Source organism: Phocoena sinus, chromosome 2 (genome assembly GCF_008692025.1).
Source record: "Phocoena sinus isolate mPhoSin1 chromosome 2, mPhoSin1.pri, whole genome shotgun sequence".
In the NCBI taxonomy this organism is placed as follows: domain Eukaryota; kingdom Metazoa; phylum Chordata; class Mammalia; order Artiodactyla; family Phocoenidae; genus Phocoena; species Phocoena sinus.
In genome coordinates this window covers 50,390,844-50,408,993 of record NC_045764.1, presented here as the reverse complement: position 1 = coordinate 50,408,993, position 18,150 = coordinate 50,390,844, and the positions used below count along the sequence as shown (strand labels likewise).

General features: G+C 45.4%; 1 protein-coding gene across 3 annotated transcripts in view; it reads left to right on the top strand.

Annotated features, from left to right (window-relative positions):
- Positions 1 to 16,564, top strand: part of TTC23 (tetratricopeptide repeat domain 23) — a 110,936-nt gene extending 94,372 nt beyond the window's left edge. For all 3 annotated transcript variants that reach the window (XM_032624862.1, XM_032624864.1, XM_032624863.1), the window contains 2 exons: positions 14,623 to 14,705; positions 15,466 to 16,564. In XM_032624862.1, coding sequence (XP_032480753.1) covers positions 14,623 to 14,705; positions 15,466 to 15,580 — 198 coding nt within the window. In that variant the 3' untranslated portion in view covers positions 15,581 to 16,564. The remainder of the gene's footprint in view (positions 1 to 14,622; positions 14,706 to 15,465) is intronic.
- The last annotated feature ends 1,586 nt before the right edge of the window (positions 16,565 to 18,150 follow it).

Here is an 18,150-nt window from a genome sequence, read left to right as displayed (position 1 = left end):
TAATGTTATCTTCTTCCCAAATGGCTGCCCAGTTGTCCAGCACCATTTTATTAGGGAATCCATCTATGCTCCAGTGAGTTAACACTTTCGTCACATACTACATTTCCACATGTACTTGAGTCTATTTCTGGATTTCTTTCTATTCCACTTTTCTCTTTGTTTATTTGAATCCCAGTACCTCATTGCCTTAATTATAGAGATTTCATAGCATGATGTAGTACCTGGTAGGATTAGACTCCTCTCGTGGGTTTTTTTTTTTTTTTTTTTTTTTTGGCTGCGTTGGGTCTTCATTGCTGTACGCGAGCTTTCTCTAGTTGCGGGGAGTGGGAGCTACTCTTTGTTGCGGTGCGCGGGTTTCTCAGTGCAGTGGCTTCTCTTGTGGAGCATGGGCTCTAGGCGTGCGGGCTCAGTAGTTGTGGTACGCGGGCTTAATTGCTCCGTGGCATGTGCGATCTTCCCAGACCAGGGCTCGAACCCATGTCCCCTGCGTTGGCAGGCGGATTCTTAACCACTGTGTCACCAGGGAAGCCTCCCTCGTGGTTTTCGTATATCAGGTTTTCTAGATATTCTGGCATCTTTATCTTTCCACATGAATTTTGGTATCAACTTATCTAGCTCCATAAAAAGTTTGTTGGTGTTTCTTGGAGAATTGTTTTATTTGTAAATGGACATTGGGAGGATTGACATCATTATGATGTTGAGTCATTCTACCAAAGAACAAGGGATGTCTCTATATGTGTTCATGTCTACTTTTGTAACATTCAGGCACATTTTAAAGTGTTCCTCATATAGGTTTTGTACATTTCTTACTAAGTTGATTTCTAAGCATTTTATCTTCTTTAATGCTACTATAAGTGGAGTTTTATCCACTGTTACACCTTTTGACTGGTTATTTTTGTGTATACGAAGACTATAGGTTTCTCTGTGTTAATTTTATATTCTGCTAGTTTGCTTAATTCTTTTCTTGCTTGAGTTAATTTGAGCACCGATTCTCTCAAGTTTTCCAGGTGTACTATTACATCATCTGCAAACAGTTTTACTTTCTGTTTTCCAAGTTTTTTTTTTTTTTTTTTTTTTTTTTGCGGTACGCGGGCCTCTCACTGTTGTGGCCTCTCCCATTGCAGAGCAGAGGCTCCGGACGCGCAGGCTCAGCGGCCATGGCTCACGGGCCCAGCTGCTCCGCGGAATGTGGGATCCTCCCGGACCGGGGCACGAACCCGTGTCCCCTGCATCGGCAGGCGAACTCTCAACCACTGCGCCACCAGAGAAGCCCTGCTGGGTTTTTTTAAAATTAGAAATAATTGCTGGATCAAAGGCTTTGTCAACATCAATGGAGATAATCAGATGATCCTTCTTAGATCACTTAATATGGTACATTTTATTATAATATTGAACCAGCCTTGCATTCCTGGAATAAATCCCCTTAGCCATAATGAATTATTCTCAATGTGATGTTGATTCTGTTTGCTAATATTTATTTTTTGCAAATATTTTGCACCAATATTTGTAAGTGATATTTGTTTAAGTATCAATGTTATTTTGCTTCATAAAAATAATTTGGAAGTTTACCTTTATTTTCTATGCACTGAAGGATTTTATACAACATTAAAACTATCTAGTCTTTGAGAGTTTGTACCATGTGTAAAACTCTTTAGGCATGGTGCTTTTAGGGGGGAAAATTCCTTGACAATTTTCTCTATTGCTTCTACAAACAAATTGGTCTGTTGAAGCTTTCTATCTCTAACAGGGTCATTTTGGTAAACTGTGTTTTTCTAGGTAATTATCTATTTCATTCACATTTTCAGATTGATTTGCATAGAGATTTGCCAAGTAGTCTCATGGATTTTTCAAATTTCTACTTTTTTAATAGTTATTTTCCCATTGTAATTCTTAGTTTTTTATTTGGATTTTCTCACTTTTTTCTTGACTGAGTTAGTTAGTGGTTTGTCTATTTTGTTAATTTTTCTAAGAAACAGGATTTGAATTCTATGGATAAATTGCCTTCCTATTCTCTATTTCATTAATTTCTAATTTTATCTTTATTCTTTCTTTCTTTGTAACTTATTTTGTTTTACTCTGTTGGAGTTTTTCCTATCTTTTTGAATTGGGAATTGAATTCATTTGGGTTTTTATTTTTATTGCTATAAGTGTTTTAGGCTATGAATTGTCCTCTTATTATTGCTTTAAATGCATCTTATAAGTTCTGGCATGTTGTGTTTTCATTACATTAATTAGTTTGAAAATGATGAAAACCTGGGAACCTTTAAGTAATATAACTGCCCAAACCAAAAGAATTAACTTTAGTTCTGAGTGGGCTGTCCTATAGGTCAAGCCTTTTTTTCTCTTTTTATGACTTCTGATTCTGCTGCAAAAAGCACCAGATTTGGTAATATGTGTGGTGCCTATTTTTTTTTTTTTTTTTTTTTTTTGTTGGTACGCGGGCCTCTCACTGTTGTGGCCTCTCCCACTGCAGAGCACAGGCTCTGGACGCGCAGGCTCAGCGGCCATGGCTCACGGGCCTAGCCGCTCCGTGGCATGTGGGATCTTCCCAGACCGGGGCACGAACCCGTGTCCCCTGCATCGGCAGGCGGAATCTCAACCACTGTGCCACCAGGGAAGCCCGTGCCTATTTTTTAATGAGATAACATATATTTATTATCAATTAGTCAACAGTAGTTATTGGATATCTTCTATGGGCCAATTACTGTGCTAGGCAGAACTGGGGAAAGACAATGAATAACCAAGATAAATATGCTTCTTGTCTTTGTGTGACTTTCTAGTCTAGGCAGGAAGATATATTAAACCAATCATTTCAGATAATTTTAAACATTTGGCACATGTGAGGGAAGAGGTGAGAAAGGTAGCTGAGGGTGGCAGTTGCTCTGGGTTTCTCCATCCCCCACTTTTAAGCTAATGCTTATTGAGTGATTGTTATATCCCTGGCAGTGAGTTAAATGATTTTTATCTATTAACTTATTTAAGCCCTATAGTAACCCTAAGAGTTGGATACCTCTACTCTCTGTTTTTGCAAAGAGGGAAACTGAGGCTGAGAGGATCATTGTCTCAGCCTTGATTGCAAAGCTAGGAGTCATCAGAGCGGGGATTTAGCACCAGGCAGTCCATATTGTGCAGTCTACTCTATGCTATCATCTGTTTTACAGCTTGGGCTTCCACATAAGATTTTGTTTGAACAGGGGCTTCTTGTGCTTTAAAAAAGTTTGAAAACCAGTGGCACAGTGGAGAGAATGCCAAGATAAGGATATGCAGGAGTCTTTGGGTTGCCACTGACAATACAACTCAAATTAGCTCAGGTATAAAGGACTGTCTATTGTCTTATGGTTTCCAAGAAAGCACTGACAGGCACATGATTAGCAGGACAGGAACACAGAACACAGTGGAGACTTGGGAGAAAGTGCCAAGGCCAGACTAGAATGCCACCAGGGCTCTCTCTGCCCAGGAGTCCTGCCTGCTTCTCTCTGCACCTCCCCCTACTCCTCTCTCATGGCAGCATCTCCCCTCAAGATGGAAATCATGGTGACCAGCCCCCCAGAGTTTTACTTCCTACCCCTGCTGCCATTTCTCAGTCACAGCTTGGAAGTTCTCAGGGGAAAATTGAGAGGCCTGGCTTGGATCCAGTGCCCACCCCAGATCAATCAGCTGAGGCCAGGGGTGTGGTAGGGAGTAAGAACATGGTGCCTTCAAGGCTGATGGGTGGCCCACAGTGGAGGTGGTGCAAGAAACACGGTCCCATAGTTAGAAGACCTGGGACAGGGTCACTAGAGCCCCTCCCTATTTGGGGGCATGTGCATTGAGTATAATAGGCATGCCATAGCCCCTTCCCTTAAGAGAGTCCTAGTAAACCCCTAACTCTGATATTATGTGCTCAGTATTGTGCTACAGGTCCGCACTGTGATCAACGGGAGAAAGGGGATTAGGGAAGGTGTCCAGATAAGTATTCCTGAAAAAGAGCATAGCCTAGCAGAGACAGGAATTCCCATGTTGGAAACGAGGTGGAAGAGGAGACTCAGGGGCAAGAGAGTGAAGCCTATTTAAGAAGAAAAAGCGGGCTTCCCTGGTGGCACAGTGGTTGAGAGTCCGCCTGCCGATGCAGGGGACACGGGTTCGTGCCCCGGTCCGGGAGGATCCCACATGCCGCGGAGCGGCTGGGCCCGTGAGCCATGGCCGCTGAGCCTGCGCGTCCGGAGCCTGTGCTCCGCAATGGGAGAGGCCACAACAGTGAGAGACCCGCGTACCCCAAAAAAAAAAAAAAAGAAGAAGCAGCAAAAAGCAGTTGGGGTACCTGTCTGCAGAGGAGCTGGGAATGACCTCGCTGCCATGTTTGCAAGTTAAGGGGCTGAGACTTGATCCTTGAAGCTAGGGTCCCAAACGTTGGCCTGCAAGCTGAATCCAGCCCACTACTTGTTTTTGTGTGGCCCCTTAGTTAAAAATGGTTTTTTACAGATGATTATAAAATCTGTAATCATTTTACAGGTGATCGTAAATTGATTTGATAGAGAACACTGACTTTGAACCACAGCTAAGTGAAATTTTATCCTCCCCCCAAAAAAAGAAATCCATTATTTTCATTAGTAGAACTAGATTACCCCCAAAATATACTTATTATTATTATACTTTAAATTTCATTGACAAAAGTTTGTGGACATTTGTTTCGTTTCCTCTCTTGCTAAGTTAAGTACCTACATAGTAGCTCGATTTTTATCTCTTGGCCCACAAAGCCTACAATATTTGCCACCTGCCCTTTGCAGAAAAAGTTTTCTGAACCTGGCTCTAAGCATCTGGGAGCCACTGAGGGAATTTTAAGTAGGGCACAATAGGTCTATATTTGTTCTTTGGATTTTTTTTTTTTTAAATCACTGTGAGGACAGTGTTGAGAATGGAATGGAGTGGCCCAAGAATCAAGGCAAGAGGCCTCAGTTTTCTCATCTGTAAAACAGAGAAAACAGCAACCCCAAGCCCTCCTTCACTCCCACAGTTGTTCTGAGGCCAGTATGAGGCAATGTGAGTAGGGCTGCTTTGGTAAGTGCCAGGCCCTGCCCGGATGCAGAGTGCAGGCCGCTGAAGGGCCCAGACGGAGGAAAGGGAGGAGCTGTCCTGGCCAAGGCATACCACCTGCCCTTGGGAGTCTCCACTTAGCTTCTTCTTCCTTGTTTCTCCCCTGAGGAGGGTAGATGGAATATGGAAAAACTCTTCTGAGGGTTCAGCCTAGACACTCAACTCCAGGCAGGGGAGGGACCCAGGAATAGGGGAGGGGGGCAAATGTTAGCAGACGTGCAAGAATTTGAGTTGGAGCCACACAAACCTTCATATGGCCCTGCTGACTCCAGTGGGGCCAGGCTGGTTCCACTACTGACCACACACTGGGGGCCAGGCTTACTGCTGCTATGGCAGCTCATAGATCATTCCCAACCCTCACAGCAACCCTCCAGGTCAGACCTTAGTAGCTCTGATTTACAGACAAGGGGCCTGAGGCTCCTAGAAGTGAATTGTCTATGGGTAAGTTACTGTTAAATAAATCCCACATTTTCCTTAATGCCAGTGGTTTGCCAAGCGTGGGTCTTAAACCCCCTGCATTAGGTTCACCTTCTGAACCAGAGTCTGGGGCAAAGGGCCAGGGGCCCAGGGACCCAGGGACCTGCATTTTAGCTTCCAGGGGGAAGTTGAGAATCACTGCTTTGGGCCCCAGGCCCACCCACGGGGCTGAATATCAGCTCAGCTTCAAGAAACTCCAGGTTTCATCACTTCCAGAGCCTGCAGTGGAAGTTGGTGATTTTTTTACCTTTCATTTGGCCTCATTAACCAATCAGTCCTAAATACAATGATTGACATTTTAAAGCTATCTGGCCACTTGCCAGAGTCAGAGAGAAAAGGGTAGAAACGTGTATGTCTGCAGGTACACACCGCTGTGGTACACACAGTCCTCATTTCCACTGGTCCCCACGTACCCACCTGAGGACAGGGCTGGCCGCTTCATGAACACCAGGGCACACACAGGGCCTTTAAACGTGCCTCTCACATCTGCTCCTGAGCTGGACTTTCTCAGATGCCGTATTTAGTGCTGGGCTCTGCACAGCCAGCAGCAGCAGCAGCTCTCAAAAGCCACTGGCCCAGCGTTTCTCTTGTTTTTATCACAATAACAGCTGCATGCCCCAAGTTTTCAACTCTGGAGCAGGAATCCATTGAATACTGGACTTTCCAGATGTGCTCTCCTGTGCTGAATGGCCCAGGCATGGTTCTGTGGGCATGAAAAACAGGAAGGCACGAGAAACAAAGCAGACAGTGGGATTAAGTTACTGAAAAGAAAACCATAGTATTGATCTTTCTTTCAAAGGCATCTGCAGGGGAACGTTGGAGAACTCTGTTGGCTCCAGATGGAAATTTCCACTGCAAAAGTTCCCATTTTTGCAACATGGAGAACTAGATTTTCATCCAGGTAAAAGGCTGCAAACAAGAATTCACAAAGACTGTTTCCTAGGTCAGAAGCATCTCAGGACTAATCCCAGACCCAGTTACCAGGGTTGGGTCCCATCTTAATCTGGCCTCCCTGTTAGGTACTGTCATCATCAGGGTTCCATCCACCGCCTGATTACTTTATAGCTGTGAACATAAACTTTTTCTATAAAAGAATAACAATTTTATGTGACCTCTCTCTCCAAGAAATTCAAAGCCCACTACGATGAATCATTTGAAGAAAGGCAAAAGAAAATGGTTTTTATTCACAGGTTGACTGTGAGAAAGCCAACGCTGGACAGGTGTTACGTGGCCACAGGTCAAGTCTCTAGAACAGACTGTCAGGTCCTTGCTGTTCCTCCAACCGGCCAAACACACAGAGCCTTCTGCAGATGGCTGTATTTTATACATGATTCATGTACTGTCATTCCATCAGCCGCCCGCCTAGTTTCACTTTCCCTTTAAGCCTTTGTGGTGTTTTCCTTGTTGCCCTGGATACCAGGCAATCCAGAGCCAAGTTTGGAGTCCCCGCAGAGCCCTGTGTTAGCCCGTACTGCTTTCAAGGGTAGAGTCTCATTCGTCCTTGACCCCTTGATCTTGATTTTTCTAATCATCTTTGATTAACCCACTGCTGGGCTGCAGCAATCCACCTCAGAACCTTTTTGAAAGAAAGGAAGGTCATAATGACATTGATTTCGTATACAGAATCCTGTTCTTGGTTTGAGAAGTGTGCTTGAAGACACTTCAAGCCCTCATTAGTTACTTGGAGATGTTTGTAAATTGGTTGATATAGTATAAGAATGGAAACTGATGGTTAAAGGGGTCAAGGGCTTAACCTTCTGTGGGGAAAACATGGAGCCTCCCTTGCCTGCTACAGGCTGGGTGGAAATCAGAATTCCAGGTCTCCTGGCAATAGGATGCCCTGTGTCGTCATCTGCCAGGAAGAGTTGCTCTCCTTGGGGTCGGGGCCCCTAACTATGGCAGCCCAGGCACAGCGCCTCCCACCTTCCCTGTCCCTTAGAAAACATATATAGGCGCTGAACACAGACTGCCCAGGACAAGGCTACATTTGCTATGGAAAGCTCCTCCAATATGGGAACGCTTACCGTGGCTTCGTGGGTGCACAATGCCTCAGGAGTTCCTAAATTGGCATCAAAGTCTGGAGGGTGCAGAACTGTGGGTGTGGACAGACCATCCTGGCCTGAGACCTTCTGGTGTTTGTCAAAACCTCATTGGATGCAGGAGAACTGTGAGTTTATGGGTGGATTGCCTGGGACGGAGAGAAAGGCAGAATCTCCTACCACATAGATTCAGTGTGACCTTTAGCAAGTGGAAAGAGTGATGCTGGGAATGGCAGGTGCTACTGCACCAACTCAGGAGGGACTGGGTGGGATGGCCGAGCTCCACATCAGGAGGGAGCTGAAAAGCTTAATTTTAAAGGAGGCTCGATTTCTTGCTCTATCTGGCCCAGAAATAGGCAAACCCAGCTTTTCTACAAACAGCTGGCTGTCCACTCTAAAAACAAAGCCTGAATTTATATGTGGGTATGCAGCAGGAGGCCCCTCCACAGGAAGTCCTGCTGATGCATTTGTTCTCCAAATATTTGTGCTGCAGTTATCCTGGAGAAGGATGATGGTAGCTTGCTCCAAGACAGTGGCCAGGGGCTGGAACAAAGTCGTGGGGGAGTCAAGGGACGTCAGTAAAGATATAGAACCCATGGCACTTGGCAACTCAGAGGTGACGAGTGAGGGAGACAGCAAGGATGACACCTCGACTCCAAGACAGGCATCGTAGATACTCAGGGAGAGCTTTTCAGACGGGCCACTCTGAGCAGCTCTGTGAGTGGCAGCGCCTGGGCCTCCCTCCCTTTCTCCCTCCTCTCCCATTTCCCTTGTCCCGGGGCCCCTGGTCCTCCTCTATCTGTATTTCTTTCATGGGAGGCTTCCTACCCACCTGTGCAGCAATCCTTGTGTCTCAGAATTAGTGGGCTTCCAGGTAAGGGAGCTACAGGTGTGTGTTTAAGTGTGTGTGTGTGTGTGTGTGTGAGAGAGAGAGAGAGAGAGAGAGAGAGAGAGAGAGAGAGAGAGCGGGGCTGGGTATGCTGCCTCAGACACTTGCCACTCCTCCTGCCTGGAACCCCCACCATCTCCCCCAGACCTGGTGCTCTTCACATGGCTGACTCCCCGTCCTGCAGGTTTCAACCCGAATGTCACCTCAGAAAGGCCTTCACTGACCCAAGCACCCTCTACCACTACTGACACCACCACCCCTTTATTCTTTCATAGCCCATGTTCTCTTTTCTTTTCCACAGCTCTTATCATGAGTTGTTATGCTATGTTTGTTTACACATTTTTAAATGCCTGGCTCCCGCACTACACTGGAAACCCCCATCGTCTGTTCCATCACTGAGGTGGACTCAGGGTTGGTGTCTGGCAGGGGCTCAGCAAACATCTGCGGGAATGTGTGCCTGCAGCAGAAGACACAGGTCCAGAGGACAAGGCTGGTTTCTGAGGGGCTTGGGCAAACCAAGCCCCACCCCCGTGTGACCCTGTTTCTATAGGACAGTGCTGTCTGATGAACTGTATCTTGGTTTGTCCTTTCATTTCCCCAAGTAAGTGATCATTTCTGCTTGCCTTGTAAAGATTAGTAAATGAAAAGCATATTTGTGTTTTTCTAAACATTTAAGACATTTCATACTTCCACGTATTTTGGCTTGACGTCTTCTTTTCTTCTTAATACTAACCTTGAGAATTGACATGAAAATAGCAGCACAGTTCATGTGTTCCTGGGTAACTTCTCCACGGACATACTCTAGCATCAGATAATACGTATAAAGAAGAGTAGTGATTTCAGATTCTGAGCATTAGAATCATTTGAAATATTTTACCTTTCTCTGGCTTTTTCATTTCATGTAAAGACAAAATACACAGGCTTGGCACAGACCCTTCCCAGGCAAGAAAATGTCTTTCTCCATTTTCCATTATTGAGTTGCATAGCCTTGCAACTGAGATGGCTCTTTAGCTGCAGCCTGGCTGCAATGCCTCTGTTAATAAATAGGATGTGTCCCAGCAGCACTTTCATTGTTGGAAATTTCCCAATAGAGATGATGATGTGATTTCAGGACTTAAGACTGAAGGTTGAGGGAGAAAAGGAGGGCTCAGGCACACCAACCCACTTCTGCAGGGGCGTTGCCATGACTAGAAATGGCCCTGAGTACCAACTGTAGATTTTCAGAGATCCCCCCCAAAATCAGAAAATATGCTTCCTTGTGAGTTCAGGTTTTCTAAAACTGTTGTGGTTTTCTAAAGCCAGAGTAGACTGAGTCAGCTAATCTCCAAACCGCAGCTGCCACTGAGCCCATACAGGGCTCAGTCCACACAGGGAAGGGTGCAAGCTATGTCCACACATACGTCCACACGGGGAAGGGTGCGAGCTCTGGGGCACAGAGGTGGGCTGCAGCCAGGACAGCAAGCCGGTGCCTCCTATCCCAGATTCCTTGGCTCCTGGGCTCCTTAGAAACCTAACTTTCAAAACTCAAAGTCATGTCAAATATAATTTTTAAGGTTCTCATCAAATGCTTAAGACTGTGTCTTAACTCCCCTGGCTTTATGAATGACACCTAAGAGAAAGCAGCACCTGGGGGAGAGCATTCTTTCTTTCTGCTATTGAACGTGCCCAGATTATGATGGTGGAGGTCTGTAACACTGCACCCACAGTGGAGCTTCCCTACCAGAGGTTTCAGTAGCCCTGTGGTCCAGCCATGTCCTAAGGTTGTCATATAAGAATTTCATCAGTTGACCTTTTGCTTTACTTACTTATTCATTCATTTAGCAAATATTGCATCTTAGGTGCTAGGGATTGTGCAAGGCCCTGGGACACAAAGGTGAGCAAGACAAACATGGCCCCTTTGGGGACAGCTTGCAGGCTGCTGTGAAAGCTCGAGTTCCCTTTTGTCTTCCTGCAGGGAGAGAGAGGAAAGCTCCTTGTTTGGTATCTAAGGTGTAATAAAAACACAAGTGACTTCTCCCAACCCCTGCAGGTAAAATCAAAGAGAACACAAGCAATATAATGGCTTCCTAAACTTCACCTGGATCCTCAAAATTTGTTTTTTGTCCACTCAAAAGGAAAACGAGAAACACCCTTTGGAGGCTAATTTCAGACCAGAGTGCACTGGCCTCCTTGGAAGAATCTGGAGAGTACAGAATACCTTTATTTATGATGGAGAATGTTCTCCTATCGAGGTTTGAGGAGTTCTTTACTTAGTTCAGCGAGATGTTTACAATGCCTGGCTGCCAGTAGGTTCAATTAACATTTATTGACTTTGTCTCTAATACCTGTTTTTAACAAAACCTACCTCACACAAAAATGCTTAAACAAATTTAGCTAAGAGCCACAGAACACTGAAAAATTCAATTTGTTTCTTAGATAAATATATAGCTATGTAAGACGTTTCCTAGTAAAAGTCAGTAATGGATTATTACACTTTTTAAAAAACGTAGCATTTGGGGCTTCCCTGGTGGCGCAGTGGTTGAGAGTCCGCCTGCCGATGCAGGGGACACAGGTTCGTGTCCCAGTCCGGGAAGATCCCACATGCCGCGGAGCGGCTTGGCCCGTGAGCCGTGGCCGCTGAGCCTGTGCGTCCGGAGCCTGTGCTCCGCAACGGAAGAGGCCGCAATGGTGAGAGGCCCGCGTACCGCAAAAAAAAAAAACCAAAAAACATAGCATTTGAAGACCAGTTCAATTACTGGATGAACCACTTTTTCCTGTCTCGGTGCCTGGTATGGCCTCCCTGGGCACTGTCATCACAAAAGGGATTGGGGCTGAGGGTCTGTTTCCCTCTCCTGGCTGACATCCCTTTACATCTCTTCCCTCTTCAGCTACAGTTTTGGGCAAAGTCCCTTAGTGAGTATAAGTAGCCTTAAAAAAAAAACCCTAATAGCACCAGAAAGAGAAGAGTCTTGACTGCTGGGGCATAGGGGGTAGGATGGGGATGGGCTCACCTCTCTCTGGGCTTGATTATTGAAAAGGGCTGCTTTACCCAACCACGACCCTCTCTCCTAACTCCACTCTCTCTACTATCGTAACACCCCCAGTGAAAATGAGCAACAAGGTCTGGGATAGATGTGGTTATAGCAGAACCGGTGAGAATCCGTGTAAGTCCTGTCAGGTGCCATGTCCTTTTTCCCAGGAATTGTGAATATTCAGCTAATAGTATAATACCTCCTTCCCTAGAGGATGAGGGGCCAGGGAGAAGAAACTTCAATAACCAAAGGAGCATGATGGAAATTCCTCCTGAGTTTCAGATTTTGGAGGCCACCTCTTAAGGCAGAGTGTCCTGAAACCTCAGATTTTCTCAAATAATCGTTATAATGTCAGTAAAATTCTAATGCTTCAGTGAATGAATTAACACCATTGCATGTCAACATCAGCTCGTCTCAAAATGAGCTGCATCTGAGGCACTCATAAATATGTAAACAGGGAAGTTTGGATGGGTTTAAAATTAGACCTGATCTTTTACACTGAGTGAAGGTATTCCTGGCCAGGTAGGAGAAAATGAAGTCTGTCTGGCAAGACGTGTTAGCCCTGGAGAGAGGCCTCTCCCCGACTAACATGGATGAGGGAGAGCAGGCTTGCTTCTCGCTCGCTGTCCACATCTGAGCCTCCTCTGCCAGGCTTTGGGTGGTGAGTACCCAGGCTCCCAGCAGCTGTGAGCCAAATGGGGAAGAGTGCTAGAAGAGGTTACATCAATTGTCATCAGTGTCCCTCTCCATCTTCTTCCCCTCAAAGCAACACAGGACTTTCTCAAGGTTCCTAAATTTCCAAGGTCACAACAAACTCTCTGTGGATTAGAGCAACGCTAGTTCAAACCCAGGGAATGAGCAGCACATTGCCTAGGCCAAGCCAGGGCCCCAGTGCAGATTCAGAAGTCTGGGGATTGCTGGGCGGAAGGGCTAGGATCCTTGCCTTTACAGAATTTGGATTATATACTAAATAGAATAACAGGAAAATGTTTACTCCTTTTTAGGTGTTATGTAATTCAGCTAAGAAATAATGAATATTTTGTTATATAAAAAATCTTGCCAGATTTTCACCTATTTCCTTCTTCCAAAAGACAACCACATTCTCAGAATCCAGAATCACATTCTCAATTCCTCAGATTGAACCAAACATTCAGATGGTCCTCATGTTTTCCACAGCTCATAAAGACAAAGGATTTTGGCTGCCTGTGTGTTAATTTTCCCAAACACCTAAAAACAGTTGGCCAATCAGAATGAATAGTCTTCAGTATGATGTCCCCAAACCCCAAAACTTTTGTGACTCGAGCTGTTACCATGTAGAAAAACACATTCAATCTTTTAAAAATACGAAATATATCAGATATAAGGAAAAGTACGAATAATATAACAAACACCTCTGAGATTACTATTCAGTGTAAGAAATAAAACGCGACCTATCCAGTTGAAGCCCCCTCCCCACCCCATCTCCAGATAGCTACTATCCTGAATTAGATATCATTCTCATCTTTATTATTTTACTGTGGTTTTATTTTACATACAAATATATGCACACATATTATATGCATTCATCTGCTATTTTCTTTTTCTTCTCTATAATCATAAGATTCACCCATGTGGCGACACACACACATCAAAAATTTGTGTGGTATCATGCATAAACAATACACATATATCACAGTTTACTTATCCATTACTAAATATTCCCAAACTGTTCTACAAAATATTCCCAAATTGGTTGTACCAACTTTAATACCCACTATCAGTATATAAAAGAGTTCTTGTTGCTTCGTATCTTTGACGAAGCTTGGTGTTATCATTATCAGACTATAATTTCTGCAGTTTGGTAGGTGAAGGGGCAATCTCATTGAAGTTTTAGTTTGCATTACTGATTACTAGTGAGCTTAGGCATGGTTATTAGCCATTCTGTTTTCAACTTCTTTGAATATCTGTTTACATCTTTTGATCATTTTTCTGTTGGTAGGCTTTTTTTCTCATTACCTTATATGAGTGCTTTATGCTAATCCTTTTCCAGTTTTGTGCAAATATTTTCCCTCAGTCTGGTTTGTCTGTACCTTGCCTAGGGTGCATTTTGGTGCACAGATGTTTTGAATTTTAATATAGTTAAATTTCATCAGTCTTTTACTCTTGATTTGTCTGGATCTTGTCTAAGAAATACTTCCCTACCTCAAGATCATAAACATATCCTTCAATATTTTCATCTATAAGTTCCAAGTTTTAATTTCACACTTAGTTCCCCAATCTATCTGGGATTAATTTTTGTGTTTGATATGGGGCAGGGATCCATTTCCTTCCATTTGGAAAACCAGTTCCATTTACTGACTAGTTCAGCTCTTCCTCATGGACACTTCAGGGCCACTTCTGTCAATCTATCAAGTATTAGACTCTCTGCCATGTTTTGTTGATATATTTGTCTGTCTCTGGGTGAAAACCACACTGTCTTAATTACTCTAGTTTTATAAAAGGTCTTGACATTCAGCAAAGCAAGCTCCTCCATCTCATTCTTTTTCAAAATTATTTTGACCATTTTGGGCACAACTCTCATGTCTCTCCCTGGCCCAGTATAAGCAACCAAATGGCAGGACAATAAGCAGAAGGGAGAAACCAAGCCAAAGCCAGTCCTGGATAATATACAGCTGAATATTTAACTCCTAAATAAATCAACTCCTAAGAAATTGCTGCATAGTAATGAATATGGAAAGCCCATATAAGATAAAGCACTTCTTTACAAAAAAGCAAAAACATTTTAAAAAGAAGAAAAGTTTTTTGGGCTATAGCAAGGGTCATTTAAAATTAGAAACTAGAGACCCCTCCTCTGGGTAGAAATGTTCTTGCCTTTATTTTCTAGAAACATAACTTTTAAACATAGTTTTGCATACGGATAGTCACAGAGAGTTCTACAAAATAGTGCTAAAACTGTACATTTGTTTCCTGGATTCCTCAGGGCATCCAAATTGAAGGTCAGACTGTTCCTGGAAGAAACTCAGAATACACTAATTCCGTCATAGCATGGGTCTATGAATGAAGTATTCTCTCATTTAAGGGAGACTTGATTTTCCTGCAAAATGCTCTCAGTGACGTTTCCATAACCTCACAATTACTACTTGGTGTTCTGCAGTGTCTTCAGATCCAGACCCTCTTATATGGACCACAGGACAAGAGGACTCTGGCCACCCAGCAGACCATGGATGTCCTGTCCAAGTGAGTTGGCCTCCCCTCACACTATTTCCCCTGCAATCAGAATCTCAGATGAAGCTGGTTCTGTAAGGTACTACGGAACTTCCCGTGGAAAGTTTTACTGACTTCCCCATAACTCATAAACTATGCAAGCCCAGTTCCTTTGAATACCCAGTTGTGAAATATCTTCTTGCCAGATATTAGGAAGTAATTAGCTCTTGAAGAATGTCAGAAACACAGCCTGGGATTCGTCCTCCTGCAGACTGGCCGCCTGCAGGTCATCTCACCTGCTGGAGGGCAAGGGCACAGAGCCCTGCTTGGCCTGCGGGAGCCCTGCCTCAGGCTGCCCCTGAGAGCCCTCTGACTTCACCTTGACGGCCGGCCTTCTGGTTTTTAATACGGCACAGCCTGCGTACACCCAGAGCCCGCAGACTGACGGCCAAAGCCCTGCTCAGGGAAGTGCCGCAGGCGGGACACAGCTAGCGGGGTGTGGCGGGGGGCTGTCTCGGAGCCCACCCGCTGGGCCCAGGCCCCTTTAGCAGCTGAGGGTTGACTGTGTCAGCTCAGCAAGAATGGTCACAAGGAATTAGAAAATGGGAGAAGAAATCTTGCGTTTTCTGTTCCTGTGCCACAAGTCTCCTCTCATTTACAGTCCCTCCTGAAGCTCCTTCACGAAACGTAGCTCAGCAACCGCCAGGCTTGTCTTCACAGCCGCGAAGACTGGGCGCAAAACGCGGGCAGGTCGAGGGACGCCCCATTTACCCCACCCTCTGCTTGTTCGCAGGGCCCCCGAGAAGGCCGTGAAGCCTCGGCAGCCCCCAAGAGCCAAGGCGGCCTTCTGCACCAGCGGGTCGCAACACACCGCGCTGGGGAAGGCCAGGCCCAACGCAGCCGACTGAGCCCACCCCCACCAAAAGCTCTGCTCATGCCTGGGTGCTGACACTTAGGGTGCTCTATAAATCTCTCTCCAGCCAGAAGGTGGCCTTCAACAGTCATTGGCAGATTTTCTAGGCTGTTTGCTCCAAATGCAACAGCGGTCCCATAAACTTCCCATGGGCCACCTTTTGACAGTGGATGCCCTTCCCGGTGATTTGGCGCTGCTATAAAGCATTTTTCTTTTTACCACCTTAGTGGTTTTTCTTGCCAGCAAGAATTTTTACCCATCAGCACTACAGTGGCTGAAAGGCTTCTCTTCAAAAGTTCGAAACTTCCTGTGTAGGAAAGTAGACTCAACATCTGATCATATATATATATACACACACACACACACACACACACACACACACGGTGTATAGCCCCTTGGGCAGGCCTGGAGTCAGATCTGGAGCAGTAAGATTCTGGGGAAAGCCCTTTCTTATATAGGAAGGTAATAGAATAAAATGCTAATAAAAGGAAATTTGGACGTCCTGGGGTCGGTGTTTGTAAAATGAAGTCGCCTCAGAGCTCCTCAGAGCCTGGAAAGGGGTACCGAGGAAGCTTCTCCTCACTCGTGCACTCAGGCACTTATTGAATCTGGTTGAGCACCCAGGATGTACCAGGCGTGTGCTAAGAACTGAGGGCACGACGACAGACAGGACAGACACACTGTCCCCATCGTCTCAGAGCTTGCCATCCAACATGGACGCTAGTCATTAAACATATAATAGTGGAGTTGGTTGATGACAACTGAGGGAAAGAGCCCGGTACCACAGGGTAGGTGATAAATGGCCCTGACTTTTCCTAGAGGTCAGGGGAGGCAGGTGTAAGGGAGTGAAGAGAGCTGAGCAGGAGTGAGGCGGGCACGGAGGAGCTGCAAGGAGGCATGCTGACTCCCTGATGTTGCCAGCTGTGGCCTCCACTCCAGGCAGGAGAAATGTGGCCACCACTCTGGAGAGCTTTTTTTTTTGGAGTTGGCACAGCCCTTGGCCCCCTACTCTCCCAGTTGTGTTCCCATGTAGGTGGTAAGAGGGTGAGGTGGGATGAGTGCTCGTGTCCACAGTGGTCTTTAGTCTCTTGGAGGGGAGGCCATCGTCATTCGAGAACGGAAAGATAGAGGAACATGTTTTGAGCACCTCTCTCCATGCTGTTGGTGGTGAGGTCCCGTGCCAGAACGAGGTGAATGAGCGCACAGAGGGTGGGAATGGGAGGTAGGCAGTGTTGTTCCTTCTCGTCCCCACCCTAATCCCATGGGCTGGGGCCCAGCAGGGCTGCAGGCTGCAGCTAATATGTCAGCAGGATGCAGCACGGCCCCCTCCCACTCCAACACCCAGTAGGAAAGCCAAAACCACTCTGGGATTGTGCTGGCCACCTTGAGAACTGAGGGGGGAAATAAACCAAAGTTTCATGGCAGGGTGGAGGGAGGCTGGGTCCCTTGTCCTCGACAGTGTGACAGCTGACTATACGGGCCACCCCTGCTAGTACTCACCCATCCCAGATAGGCCTGTGGGATGAAGGCACCATTCAAAGAAGGCGTGAGATGTCACTACTCACCAAGTGTTCTATCTAGTTGAAGACACGGGTTTTGATGTGGATGGTGGAAAAGCATTTTAAATATGATATCACACGGAGTCTGCCTCAAAAATGTTTGTGCACCTCAGAAATTCCTATGCTGAAGCCCTAAAGCCCAATGTGAAAGTATTTAAGCTGGGGCCTCTGGGAAGTAATTAGTACATGAAGGTGAAGCCCCACAAATGGGATTAGTGCCCTTATAAGAAGAGACACAAGAGAAATGATCTTTCTACCATGTGAGGGCACAGCATGAAGGCAGCCGTCTGCAAACCAGGAGAGGACCCCCACCAAGAATTAATCCACCAGCACCTTGGTCTTGGATTTTGAGCCACCAGACCTGTGAGAAATAAGTGTCCATTGTTTAAGCCTCCAGCCTGTGGTATTCTGTTATAGCAGCCTGAGCAGACTAAGAGCCCACGCTAGGTTTTTGAAAAAACAAAATGTAAATTATGATGTTACTTCTTCCTCTATTTCTTGTAGGATAGTATTTTGGAATCACAGAAACTAAAACACTTTTTAAAACATTTAGCCACCACCCTGAGAAAGAATGAATTTAGGAATGTTCCATCAAATGTCTCCCATCTATTAAATGTTTTAACTTCAAAATGAAAGGAAGAGTCTAGCTATTCATATGTTTTGTTTTTGTACAACGCTACAAACAGGTAAGAGTATCTACTCCTTTGTCTCAAACTAGCGCACTTTTTTCAGGCTCCTAAGAGATGGGCATGATTAGCCATTCCGGTTTGCACTTAAGGTTAGTAATGAACCATCACGGTGTGCTCAGGACTGTTCTCATTTTAGCACTGAAAGTCCCATGTCCCAGGAGACCCCTCCATTCAAGGCCAAACGGGATGGTTGGTCACACTACTGTCACTAGCCTTCCGGGATGTCATGATGACATTCTTACCACAAACTGTCCAGTCTATTTGAATACAAGCCAGTGGTTTATGCTCTGTCTGCCATGCTTTCTAGTTCTGTGCTA